Source organism: Ascaphus truei, chromosome 17 (genome assembly GCF_040206685.1).
Source record: "Ascaphus truei isolate aAscTru1 chromosome 17, aAscTru1.hap1, whole genome shotgun sequence".
In the NCBI taxonomy this organism is placed as follows: Eukaryota; Metazoa; Chordata; class Amphibia; order Anura; family Ascaphidae; genus Ascaphus; species Ascaphus truei.
This window is the reverse complement of record NC_134499.1, coordinates 32,947,318-32,960,802: the sequence shown is the minus strand read 5'-3', so window position 1 is coordinate 32,960,802 and position 13,485 is coordinate 32,947,318. Positions and strand designations below refer to the sequence as shown.

General features: G+C 48.4%; 1 protein-coding gene across 1 annotated transcript in view; it reads left to right on the top strand.

The window, feature by feature from the left end:
* The window catches only part of GRM7 (glutamate metabotropic receptor 7), a 199,201-nt gene that overhangs the window by 113,346 nt on the left and 72,370 nt on the right, over nucleotides 1–13,485 (top strand). The window contains exons 5-7 of the mRNA XM_075574698.1: nucleotides 904–1,044; nucleotides 3,443–3,643; nucleotides 5,042–5,181. Of these exons, the coding sequence (XP_075430813.1) occupies nucleotides 904–1,044; nucleotides 3,443–3,643; nucleotides 5,042–5,181 (482 nt within the window). The remainder of the gene's footprint in view (nucleotides 1–903; nucleotides 1,045–3,442; nucleotides 3,644–5,041; nucleotides 5,182–13,485) is intronic.

Genomic DNA, 13,485 nt, shown 5'->3' with positions numbered 1-13,485 from the left:
ACAATACAATTGAGACAAAGTGACAATCCTGAGCAGGGACCAGATCTGTGCTTCCAGGTGTTAGGGCACTCTCTGCACACAGATCCCCTACTAATCAGCACACACAGCACTCCTACTAATCAGCACTCTCTGCACACACACCACCCCCTACTAATCAGCACTCTCTGCACACACAGCACCCCCAACTAATCAGCACTCTCTGCACACAGCGCCCCCTACTAATCAGCATTCTCTGCACACACAGCACCCCCTACTAATCAGCACTCTCTGCACACACAGCACCCCCTACTAATCAGCACTCTCTCTCTGCACACAAAGTACCCCCTACTAATCAGCACTCTCTGCACACACAGCACCCCTACTAATCAGCACTCTCTGCACACACAGCACCCCCTACTAATCAGCACTCTCTGCACACACAGCACCCCCTACTAATCAGCACTCTCTGCACACACAGTATCCCCTACTAATCAGCACACTCTCTCTCTGCACACACAGTACCCCCCTACTAATCAGCACACTCTCTCTGCACACACAGCACCCCCTACTAATCAGCACTCTGTCTGCACACAAAGTTCCTCCTACTAATCAGCACTCTCTGTACACACAGCACCCCCTTACTAATCAGCAGTCTCTCTGCACACACAGCACCCCCTTGTAATCAGCGCTTCCTCTCTGCACACACAGCCCCCATACTAATCAGCACTCTCAGCACACACAGTATTTCTGTACTAATCAATCACACCCTGTCAGTGGTATGGAGATAGTGGTATTGGTCATGGAGAAGTATATAGTAGGTTTACTGTAAGCTGTGATACCTTTATAGTTTATAACTGATCTTCTAAGACCTCACAAGTCTCTTCTTGACTTTCTGACTGCCCTTGTTCTCTGCTCCTCCTCCAGGTTTTGATGCTTATTTTACATCACGTACCTTGGAGAACAACAGGAGAAACGTCTGGTTTGCGGAATACTGGGAAGAAAATTTCAACTGCAAGCTAACCATTACTGGCTCTAAAAAGGAGGACACTGACCGCAAGTGCACAGGTATCTTAATTACATGCACCTCACTTCCACCAGCTAACTACTCACTTCCACCAGCTAACCACTCACCTCCATCAGCTAACTACTCACCCCCACCAGCTAACTACTCCTGTCCACCTCACCTCCACCAGCTAACTACTCACCTCCACCAGCTAACTACTCACCCCCACCAGCCAACTACTCCTGTCCATCTCACCTCCACCAGCTAACTACTCACCTCCACCAGCTAACTACTCCTGTCCCTCACCTCCACCAGCTAACTACTCACCCCCACCAGCTAACTACTTCCATCCACCTCACCTCTACCAGCTAACTACTCACCCCCACCAGGTAACTGCTCACCCCCACTTGCTATCTGCTCACCCCCATCAGCTATCTGCTCACCCCCATTAGCTAGCTGCTCACCCCCACCAGCTAACTGCTCACCCCCACCAGCTAACTGCTCACCCCCACCAGCTAACTGCTCACCCCCACCAGCTAACTGCTCACCCCCACCAGCTAACTGCTCACCCCCACCAGCTGACTGCTCACCCCCACCAGTTGACTGCTCACCCCACCAGCTAACTACTCACCCCCACCAGCTAACTACTCACCCCCACCAGCTAACTACTCACCCCCACCAGCTAACTACTCACCCCCACCAGCTAACTATTCACCCCCACCAGCTAACTACTCCTGTCCATCTCACCTCCACCAGCTAACTACTCACCTGCACAGGTACACAAATCCCTCTGTCATACACCTGTAATACACTGCTTTTAGATGCTGTGATATAAAGTGTAGAAAGAGATGATACATTAAAGGAAAGCATAGCCGAGTAAAGAGCTTTATTAAAAACTTTTCATGGGCTGTGACTCCGTGAAGGACACTTCACCAATGCTCTCTCTGGACCAGGGCCAGCTGAGACTGTCCAAACAGGAGACCGACCGAGAGATAAAGGCTGAGATAATGAGAAGTCAGAGGGAGGGGGAAAGCTGGAGGAGCGAAGTGGCAATAAGCAGCTCCTTTGTCATTGTGATTTGCCGGTGAATGACATTTATTATACAGACATAACCCTCCTTACCCGACTCTAAAGGAGGTAATTTAAACTATACACATAGGCAGTGCTCAGCCTCTCTGGACTTTGCAGGGTGCTGCGTGGGTGCAGGCCGGGCGTGAATAAGCATATGGGAAAAAGATGGGCGCCAGAAACTTTTATAACACAAAAAGGTGCTTTATTTAACAGCCGTCAATAACTCCCCATATATAGATATGTTACAGAAGTTTGTATCCAAACATACTCCGGAGTTACTATGCCGAGAACTCCTACTAAGAGTATGCTGCATCCTCATTAATAGTGAGAACAAACGTGGGCCCTTAGTACTGGCGCTTACTTAAAGCAGAAGTCCAAGCTGACGGTTTAAAAAATCAAATCTATATTTATTTCCCTTTTAATATGTGCATAAATACAATCTACACAATAATAAGTAATTAGCTAAGTTGCCAATCGATTCGTTCTCCTGTGATTGATCGGTGAAGATTCGGCTCAGGGGTTCACTAAATGGCTGTCACTGCAGCAGAAAAGGACCAAAGATGCAAAGTTCTGTGGGGAAGATCATGTGACCAGGCACTAGATACAATTGGTGCGCTGCTAGAGAGAGGGCAGGGCTCAAAAAGGGGTGTGCCAGAGCCTGTTTCAGAAGAGGAAGGGGATGTGACTTTATAAATGGTTGCTATAGAAACAAAAATTGCTTGTTACATTATAATACATTTAAAATGTCATTCAGAGTAGATGTAAAAAAATGCTACAAGTATTTTCTCATAGTACAGAACGGATTTATTTAAAACCCACACATGTAGGATATTGCTTGGTCTGCAGCTTTAAAGGGCACGTTCCTGACTGAAAACAACAAACGGTAACACATACAACAAACGTAATACACATAACTATACACATAAACCTATTTACAAGACTCACAGTGAGGACCCCAGTCAGAACTCTGAAGAACCTGCTTCTAGAACATAGGGTGGAGATATATATAACTTCTATACTCCCTATAGTGACATCATGGGTCACAAGACATACAGGGGAGGGGTAATACCGGAGTGAGCCCACCCAGTTAAGACGATTAACCCCTTAGAGAACTATTAGTCACCAAAGAGGGGGTTACACAGATGTATCACATTCCTCAAATCAAAACCCAGAACAGGATCTCGGCTAAGAAGGGAATTCAGTTTAGAGAAGTGAGGTGGTAAAGAGAGGAGTGTCTCAGTATAACACACGTCTCATAAGAGGGGTTTTAGAAGTAGCTCGGGGTTGTGATCCCCAATCTGTGTCATTCTCTCTCCCCTGGCCGGTCAGGACCCTGTGTGAGGGGTCTCGGGAGCTCCTTTCTATCTCGCTGTCTCTCTCCCCTCGCAGGCCAGGAACGGATCGGGAAGGATTCACACTACGAGCAGGACGGGAAGGTCCAGTTTGTGGTGGACGCGGTGTACGCTACGGCTCACGCTCTGCACAACATGAATAAGGACCTGTGCCCAGACTCACCTGGGCTCTGCCCAGAGATGGAGCATGCGGGTGGGAAGAAGCTTCTCAAATACATTAGAAATGTCAGCTTCAATGGTAAGCACCTAGGACCCTATACAACCAGAACCTGCCTCTCTATACCAGTTACCTTGTAACACCAGAACCTGCGCTATATACAAGGGAACCCTACACCACCAGAAGCTGCGCTATATACAAGGGAACCCTACACCACCAGAAGCTGCGCTATATACAAGGGAACCCTACAACACCAGAACCTCCGCTATATACAAGGGAACCCTACATCACCAGAATCTGCACTATATACAACCCTACATCACCAGAAGCTGCGCTATATACAAGGGAACCCTATACCACCAGAAGCTGCGCTATATACAAGGGAACCCTACATCACCAGAAGCTGCGCTATATACAAGGGAACCCTACATCACCAGAATCTGCGCTATATACAAGGGAACCCTACATCACCAGAAGCTGCGCTATATACAAGGGAACCCTACATCACCAGAATCTGCGCTATATACAAGGGAACCCTACATCACCAGAACCTGCGCTATATACCAGGGAACGCTATAGCACCAGAACTGTGATATATATATACCCCCTGCTTAGTCATCACTGTACCTCTCTTCTACCTACAGTATGCAAATAATCCTCTGTATATCACAAGGCCCCTATAGCCCTTTAGATATTCTAACGCCCTGGTCTACACCTTCTTGCCATGTCACTGCCTTCCTCTTATGTAACTAAGCCCCTTATATCCCTCCTTCCTATATCAATAGGCCCCGGTATACTTCTTCCTCCAATGTCACTTGGCTCCTCTGCTTTGAATTTTTCTATCTTGGGTTTTTCAGCTAAACTTGGTATGCGCAGTGCAAGCTTCTCATCAGCCAGAAGTCTTATTATTTTCATTTTTAAACCAGCCTGTGATTTCTTTAATAATTCTCTCCATTTCCTGCAAAGTATAATTGAGCTCATTTGAGTAATTTGGCCATTTATTGTAAGCTGGAAGCACACACGGCTCTTCTGGCTAAAACGTGGACAAAAAGGTTTCAGGTCCCACTGCGAACGTCCAGCGCCCGGAAAAAGCCGCACTAATTACTTGGCAATTTAGCTGTACATTTAAGGATTTTTGGTCTTGATTACAAAGCTTCAAAAGAAAGAAACTCTGAATTGAAATGGGAGAAAATACATTCTTCATTATAAAATCCAGGCGTCTTAGAGAAGAGAATCTCATTTACGGCCTGTTACAGGGGGAGATGCATTTCTGGATCATACTATTATATCAAAATGTACAGATAAATAGAAAGCTGGTAAGGACAACATTGAGTGTAAGCTCTTGGGCCCGGGGTTTATTGTGATACCACTGATGTCAATAAACGAAATATTATTGATGAGATTTCTGCTTTGGATAAGATAACCCCGTGTGAAATCTAACAAACGAATGTTGTAATGTTCCGTCTTCCTCCCACGCAGGCAGTGCCGGGACCCCTGTCCTGTTTAATAAGAACGGGGATGCACCGGGCAGATACGACATCTTCCAGTACCAGGTCAGCAATGGCAGCACACCCAGTTACAGACTGATCGGACAGTGGACGGATGAACTGCAACTCAATGTGAGTCCGCTGAGCATCTCTGGCTCTCGTAACGGAAGTATCTCTATACGAGGCTATTTTGGTGGGTGGGCTGCGTTCTCACCCCTTTGTTTGCATTCAGGCACGTTTTATAGGGATCGTCAAGAACGTTCAAATACTAATTCTGAAAATATTGGCAATGTGGCTGAAAGATAAATGGGTTTTCTACCACTTTTTTTATTTAAAGCTGAATTATTTATTTGCTTTGAATATACAGAACATTAATGTTATTTTTTGCTTAGGGCTCCGGTACGTTTTATTTTCCCTACAAAACACGGCAGCCCTTTTAACCATTTATTGTCCGTAACCAGTTTCACATTATATCTAGGAACATAAGCATAGGATTAAATGTGTTCAGGTTTATTATAAGCCTTTCAGTTATGTGTGGAGCATGCATCTGATACAATCATACTAGCACTGACTGACTGTGATCTTCTGACATGATGAGGTTTCCTCAAACATATTATTGACTGTGCCGGTAATGGAAGAGACCGTGGTTGTTTTTCTGTAGTGGCTCGGAGTCTATGGCAGGTGGTCTGGGAAGATAAGAGGGGAAGATGCAGGCACACTGTAGAACATCACATAATACTTATCAGCCGGAGCTCCGTTCCAAGAGGACATCCTAAGGTGGTCTCTGAAGATCAGGGTTGTCTCGTTTAGCGATCGGATAACCCTTATTCTTTGAAGTCTGTGATTGGGCAACTCTGTAGGCTGACGCCCCGGTAACGCCGCTGTAACGCGCGCCCATGAGATTGGCGGCACGTTCAGCCGATTCCCCGGTCTGCAGCTCACTTCAGACAGAGAGACCGGGGGGGGGGGGTGGCGTGGCGAGGGAGTGACGGGGGCATGGCCATGACGTCACCCGGCAGGTTCGCCCTCATTGGCTGAACCGCCGGGGGGCGTGCCTAATCGCTCGATGCGAGTCCTGCTCTCAATTCTATTGAGAGCAGGAGCAACTCTCGCCCGAGCGCTGCGGCCCCCCCTCGCAGCGGGCCCGGCGCCATTGAGGGGAGGGCTCTCGTCCGTACAGCGGACGCTGTAGTTGGCAGCGGGGGCAAGGCCTAAGGCTAGGTCCCCGCTGCCTGTTGCAGCGCCTGCTAAGGCGGGCGCTGCAGGGACAAGAGCCGCCCCTCAATGGGGCCAGGCCCGCTACCCAACTTGCCCGCCGTGTTGCATGACCAGATTTCTCTTGCGAAGTAGCGCTGGACACGCCCCATGGCGGTTCAGCCAATGAGGGTGAACCTGCCGGGTGACATCATGGCCGCACCTCCCCACCACACCCCCTTCCCCCCGTCTTTCCCTTTGCAGCTCACGGCAGACCGGGGATCTCAGCTGCACACGCCGCCAGCGCCGACACCGGGGCCTCAGCCTAAGGGGCCTATTCTATAAGCCTTCATAAAAAAAATCGCTTGGCTGTTTACACCGCCATTTTTTGGAGCGTTGCTATCACGGTATTCAGAAAGACTCGTTTACCTGTGATGGCAAAATTCCCAAAACGGGCGAGTAGCCGGCGACGTGATGGTCTCTCTCAAAAGGGCGTACCCGGCAATCTGTTTTGGAGAGCTGACAAAATTGGCGATTCATGCCTTTATCGCCCACTTATCGAGGTTTGCAGAATGGCAGTAGGCATTGTGGCTGATAAGGCCCCCGATAAGGGGGTAATCGAGGCTTACAGAATAGGCCCCAAGGGGTGTAAGTTATCTCTCGACTTGTGATCTGTGGATGGGTGAGCTATTGGACTAGCATATGGGATTGGTGACCCTTGATTCCTGGCTGTGATTAGTCTCAGAGAGTTTGCATGGTTGGAATGGTGATTTCAGTGCAACTTCTTCAAGCTTGATCAAAAACTTCAGTGTCAGTGAATAAACACCCCACAGTTGCCAGGATTCACTATGTTCGGATGCAGGTCATCGTCGCACAGTATTCCCACATTAACGCCATTGACTTGAATCGCAGTTAACATGGGAACGTTGTATGATAACTCGTGTCAGAGCTTAGCAAATCTCCCCCAATGTCCCACATCCCCAGATGCAAAATGGAGAGAAGAGCTGTGAACAAATGTTATGGACGGGCTGCCAGTGTGTGGACAACACAAACTGCTCATTCATGGAACCACTATGGTCACTAGCTGCACATCGCAATGTTCTTTGCATGACGTGTTTTTATTTTATCTCATCTGTTACTAGATATAGCCAACCACATGGTGTTTATTTACTCGAAATAATACAATATATATATATATATATATATTATATAGAAACATTTGTGGCCTCTCTCTCCCTGTGGTTAATCGTTCTGGCTGCTTGATGAATCACTAGTTATGAGATGCTCCTGTTCCTACTGTTTTGACTTCCAGGTCACAAACTACACCTATAAAAACGAGTAGCTCAGAACACGGAATTTGCCTGTAGAATCCTTTTGGGCTTGTTTTATTGATGTTGTCACAGTGGGTCACACACCAGCCCCTGCGCACAACTCGCATGCTTGGAGCTGTCAATCACTCCCTCCTTCCATGCTGGAAGGTCACAGACTGTTTACTGAAAACACGTGTAGATAAATCATTAGAAGTCATCCCGCACAATGCTGGGCCAGAGCCCCGGGAGTTCTCTGTGCGCCGTTCATTTCTGCTTCTTTTGTCATCAAACCTTTTATTAAACACAATTTCTGAAGTCTGAGCGTCTGTCTGTGTGCTGGGGGAGGGCAATTGAATTTTCCCAGCTCTTAAAGTTCCATGTTTGCAGGCTTATATTTCCCTTTATTACTCACTCCTGACAGCATCGTTCACCAAAAACACATTACCTGGGACCTGAAAGTCAGAGCATTGTATCTAAGTGAAGTAATATCTTGTAATTCAAGCTACAGCACTGCCATAAATATTGTTCCTCTTGCATGCACCTTCGTCGATGTTCACCCTGGTTTTCTTGAAGTTTATTGTAGCTTTTTATCATTTATAATAATATGATGACCAAACAATGGAAGCTGCCAATTCGATCCAAAAAAGCGTTTTCCCCAAATCATTATTTTCCAGCTGGGGATATACAGTATGGGGAAATAATCTTAAATCATTGCTCTTGCTAAAGACAGAGAGGATGTGTCATGAATCGGAGTGTTTTCTCTCTGGGTCACTGTGTACTCTTTGCAATGTGAGGGATAGACTAGGACTCCTGGATGGCCAACTCCAGTCCTCAAGGTGTTAGTGATATCCCTGCTTCTGCACAGGTGGCTCAGTCATTTTAACTGAGACGCTGATTGAGCCACCTGTGCTGAAGCAGGGGTATCCTTAAAACCTGACCTGGTGGTGGCCATTGAAGACTGGAGTTGGACACCGCTGGAAAAGGTGGTCTTTAGCATCTTTCTGTCTATCTGAGATGACCGACACTCACTGAGGTGGTCTCCAGCTCTTTGTGTCACGATGCCACCACGTGCCGAGAAAGGAGAAGGTAGATGGACTCCCAATTACGGTGAAGAGCTGCCACGGGTGCTCGGAATGCCCCAGCGAGTTGGGGGAATAGCAAATCCTGGGAAGAGAGAAGACGGCACTCCAGTGGTTGTGGGAAAAAATGGGGGGATGTATACCGTGGCCAACACCACTGGAGCGCCGTCTTCTCTCTTCCCAGGATTTATGAAGTGCTGAGAGACTCATACTGTAATCTATGGGTCAGCAGTATTGTCTGTCACTGTCCGTATACCGGTCTGCAGGGGGAGCAATTATCTGGATTGTTTATTTGTCTTGGAGATACAACCATGGCCAGTTTTACCATTAGGTCGACTAGGCGGCTGCCTAGGGCAGCAGAATTTTTGGGGCGGCAGTGCCTAGTTTGCCGAATGCAGTTTCCTAACTGCGTGGGAATCCCCCGAGCAGGGAGACAGCAGGGCTGTTGCTAGGGGGCTGGGCATCCGATAAGGAGTCAGGAGCCTGCGGGTAGGACCAAGCAGAGGAGGCAGCAGCATGGGCAGGAGAGAGGTGTGGCTGTGTGTACCTGTTCTGTTGTGTCTCAGTGGGGAGAAAGAGAGGAGAGAGAGTCCGTGGGGGGAGAGAGAGAAAGTGTCAGTGGGGAACAGAGAGTGTCAGGGAGAGGGAGGGGGGGGGGGGTGTGTTTAGGAATGTTAGAAAAAAATCTATTTGGTATAATATTTACATTTTTCAGTTAGAAAAGTCCTGATAATTGGGTGGGACGGGGTGGTGGAGGGGGGGCACAAGGCTGAAGATTTGCCTCGGAATTCCCTGTATACAAGACTAGTATTGACCGGTGTGGCTGATATGAGAGATACAGACTTGATGTCCGTTGTTCCTTCATGTCTTGTCACTGAAAGGAAAGGTAGAAGTAATTGATACCTTTTTTAATAGCTAACTTGTGGTTTTAATCATGAGCGAGCTATTAAAGTTATCACTTCTACTGTACCTTTCCTGGTCTATTTTACAAGCTAACGCCGTTCAAGCGTTTGTTTGTATCTTTTCACATTTGTGTGATCCAGGACTAATTCTCTTATCTGCCTGCGTCTTTTCTCACCACCTGTAATTATGTAATATAGGTCATATGTAGCATTGTTATTCTTCCTGGAATCTGCTGTCCAGAGTACAAGAACTAAGCAGCTACAATTCCACCACGGAGTTGGCTGTGTGACAGCCTCTCTGTAGTGCTGTATGCCTGTGAAGTTCTCTGCAAGAAGAAAGTGGCTGCATTAATGCAAGTTATTATCGCAATTATGATAACAGAGGATGTTGCTGCTTTTCTCTTCGTTCCAGGAACATTGTGATAATGAGATTCGTGTCTGCATCGTGTCAGGAGACACTTTTTGTGCATCTGTCAGAGAGATATTGTATCTTTCAGCTTCTGCTGATCAAAGCACATAACCTTGTGTTTTATTTGTTTCTCGTGCGTTTCCTGTTACATGATGGATTTGCTGCTTAAGAAACTCAAATAGCTGCATTCATCGCTTAAATAGATGCGCCCCATCTCCAAAACATAAGTCCCCTTATTAATCGCACTGCTGCTAGACAATGGGTCTGTGAATGGCATAGGACTGCATTTCTGAACCTTTTTTACACTGTGCACCCCCTGCTAGGCATATTTGTTCTACGGATGTGACGGGAGGGGATAACCAGGCTCTATAACAAAGGTCAAGCCCGTTTTGGTTACCCCTGCTCCGTGTATAAGGCTCTTGGATCTAGTAACATTGTATTACTGCATTATACTGTCTATAATAAAACCATTTTTTGTGTTTTTTTCCTTTCCGGGCATGCAATCAAGCATTGATTGCTGGGGTATGAGTTTCAAGGGTTTTTTTTGCGGAGGAAAACAGAACGTTGACAGACCTAGGAGGTTGGGGTTTGGCGTTGCCGGTTCCCCCATAAATGTACCCGGGAATCACGCCCGATTCTCTGATACATGTAGGCACATTGTCCCGGCAATACCTCCCCTTGAAAACGTAAGCGCGACTCACCACTAGGGTACCCTGCTTCAGCACAGCCGAGAATGGGGCACAGGGATCAATATGTATTCCTGTAGCTGAGGGAATCCCTAGGTTAGGGGGGGGGGGTACCACAGCTAGTGCCAAGGTGCAACCAGTATAGGGTTTGTGGGTGCCCCAACATAATATAAGGTTGGGGGGGGGCGGACTCTGAGAGTCCAAACTGAGTCACAGGGAAAGTGTGTGGGGAAATAAGGCAGAAATAAAACATTTTTTTCCTTTTCTATTCCCTGTACTCAGAGACTCAGTGTATTACAATATACTTTAATGCATTGTAATGTGTTTAAACATTCGGCACCGATGTCCAAACAGGCAGCCCGTGCAAACCCATAGGCGCCGCTAAGTCTGCTGGACATCGGAGTTCAAAGCAGACAGAGGATGCCAGAGGTGTGAACGGCATTTGGTCAGTGGGGAAAGGCGGATTACCAGGTCCGGAGATCAATGGCAGTCCTCCGGGATGCTACTTGTTCTGCCAGACCTGGTGGAGCGGGTAGCATTGAGATAGCCAAGGAGAGAGGTGGCAGGCTTGTGCATGTCCTTTGGCTATTTCCGATTTCCCGCTGACCCGGCTTTTCTAGCTGGCTTGGCTCTGATTGGCTGGTTGGGAAAGTTCCCACGCGTTAATTGGCTGCTTAGTTTTGTGAATGAAACTGAAAATATTCTAAGAACCTGTGAGCCAATCAGATTTAGAGTCCCCGGTAGTAAGAGTGCGGCAGGCTAAACAAAGTTGCTTCTGTGGAATAGCAGAGTAAACCGGCTTCGATTTCGAGCCTGATAAGTCTGCCCGCCAGAGTCTAAGTCCAGCTTTTTGGGACCAAGTTCTCAGAAACAAACGTAGCGGTCGTGGCTGGGATTTTATGCCGATTTGAGGAGATTTGGGCTGACTCGTGGTCAGGATGGACCACGTTTTCAGAAGAGAACGTAGCGGTGGCATATGGAACTTTATGCCGCTTTGGGTTCCAGGAGATTCCAGCTAAGACCCGGTCAGGGTAAAACTCTCCCGTAGAGTTCCCTGCACCTAGGAAAGTCTAGTTTTTGACCCCAGTCCCAAAGTAAGTGTGTCTTTTTGTCTGTATTTTGTGTTCCATTGTGTGTAAGCGAATTTATGCCGAATAAATTACAGTTTATTTCATTACCTTGTTTTGCTGATGATCCTGGTAAAAAGGTGTAAATAACCTGGTCTGACAACGAACCCTTAATTAATAAATCTTATTGTTATGACTTTCGCTAACAAACCTGTGTGACTGATCCCAGGCAGTATAGTGTCCAGAGCTCATGTGAGGCACACACTTAATAAGTGTGCCCCTCAGTGTGTGCAGACAGGATGGTGGGTATAGCTGTCAATCACTGCGGGAGCTTCCAATCTCTCGCCCCGACTTCGGAAGCTCCTGCTGTAATTGACAGCTATACCCCCCCCCCCCCACCACCACCTGCCACTGCTAGGGTGCAGTTTGGGGACTTGCTAAGTGCCCAATCCCCACATGGGCTCAGGAATAAATTGCTCGGCAGTGAAGAGGTTAATATGGCTGAACTCTCTGCACTGTGAGCAAACTGCATCTCTAACTGCACCCTTGTGTTACTCTGTCTTCCAGCACACAGCAATATATCACAAACCGCCTTCTACACATCTGCCGGGAAAGATTTATAGTATTTATAATTATCAATATGGCTTTACAAACACGTGCATTAGGCCGGAATAACACCCCATAAATCCTGCTCTGCATCTCCTGTAAACAAGATGAGCATGTTCTTTCCAACATCTTCTGTGCACAGGCGCCTGCAGTGTATTGATTTGCATTGCTTGCAGCATAGTACTCTGCACAATAAGGGCTCTGGCACCCTGGCACGCCTGCCTGCGTGAAACCCAGCCCCGCCTGCCCGCGCAGTCTGGCCCGCCTGCCCGCGTGAAACCCGGACCCGCCTGCCCGCGTGAAACCCAGCCCCGCCTGCCTGGAGTCTGGCACACCTGCCCGCGTGAAACCCGGACCCGCCTGCCCGCGTGAAACCCGGACCCGCCTGCCCGCGTGAAACCCGGACCCGCCTGCCCGGAGTCTGGCACACCTGCCCGCGTGGAGTCTAGCACGCCTGCCCACGTGAAACCCAGCCCCGCCTGCCCGCGCAGTCTGGCACGCCTGCCCGCGTGAAACCCGGACTCGCCTGCCCGCGTGAAACCCAGCCCCGCCTGCCCGGAGTCTGGCACACCTGCCCGTGTGAAGCCCCACCTGCCCGCGTGGAGTCTAGCACGCCTGCCCACGTGAAACCCAGCCCCGCCTGCCCGCGCAGTCTGGCACGCCTGCCCGCGTGAAACCCAGCCCCGCCTGCCTGCTCGGAGTCTGGCACACCTGCCAGCATGAAACCCGACCCCGCCTGCCCGCGCAGATTCTGGCATGCCTGCCCGTGTGAAGCCCCACCTGCCTGGCACACCTGCCCGCGTGAAACCCGGTCCGCCTGCCCGCGCAGAGGGTGGGTTTCCCCCTCTCCTCCTCCACCACAGCTAATGTTGAATAACAATCAATACAAAACAAATCAGACGGAAAATTAAATGTCTGGCTCATTGATACTGTGCATATCTCACAATACAAACACGTTGCCCCATTCCCAGGTTCCCCAGCATCTCCAGCGCAGAATGAGATAACACTCAGAATGATCCCTGAGTAACACAAAGGCCCCAATTCCCCAAACTCGGCTCTGCCCTTTATCATTTGGGAGATGACAGAGTTCCAAACAAACTCGTTTTACCGCGTCATTAAAGTCTTGTGTCCAGTAGTAGAGCATTCTTCTACAAAGATAGTGTTGTTTTGTTTTTTTTTAACT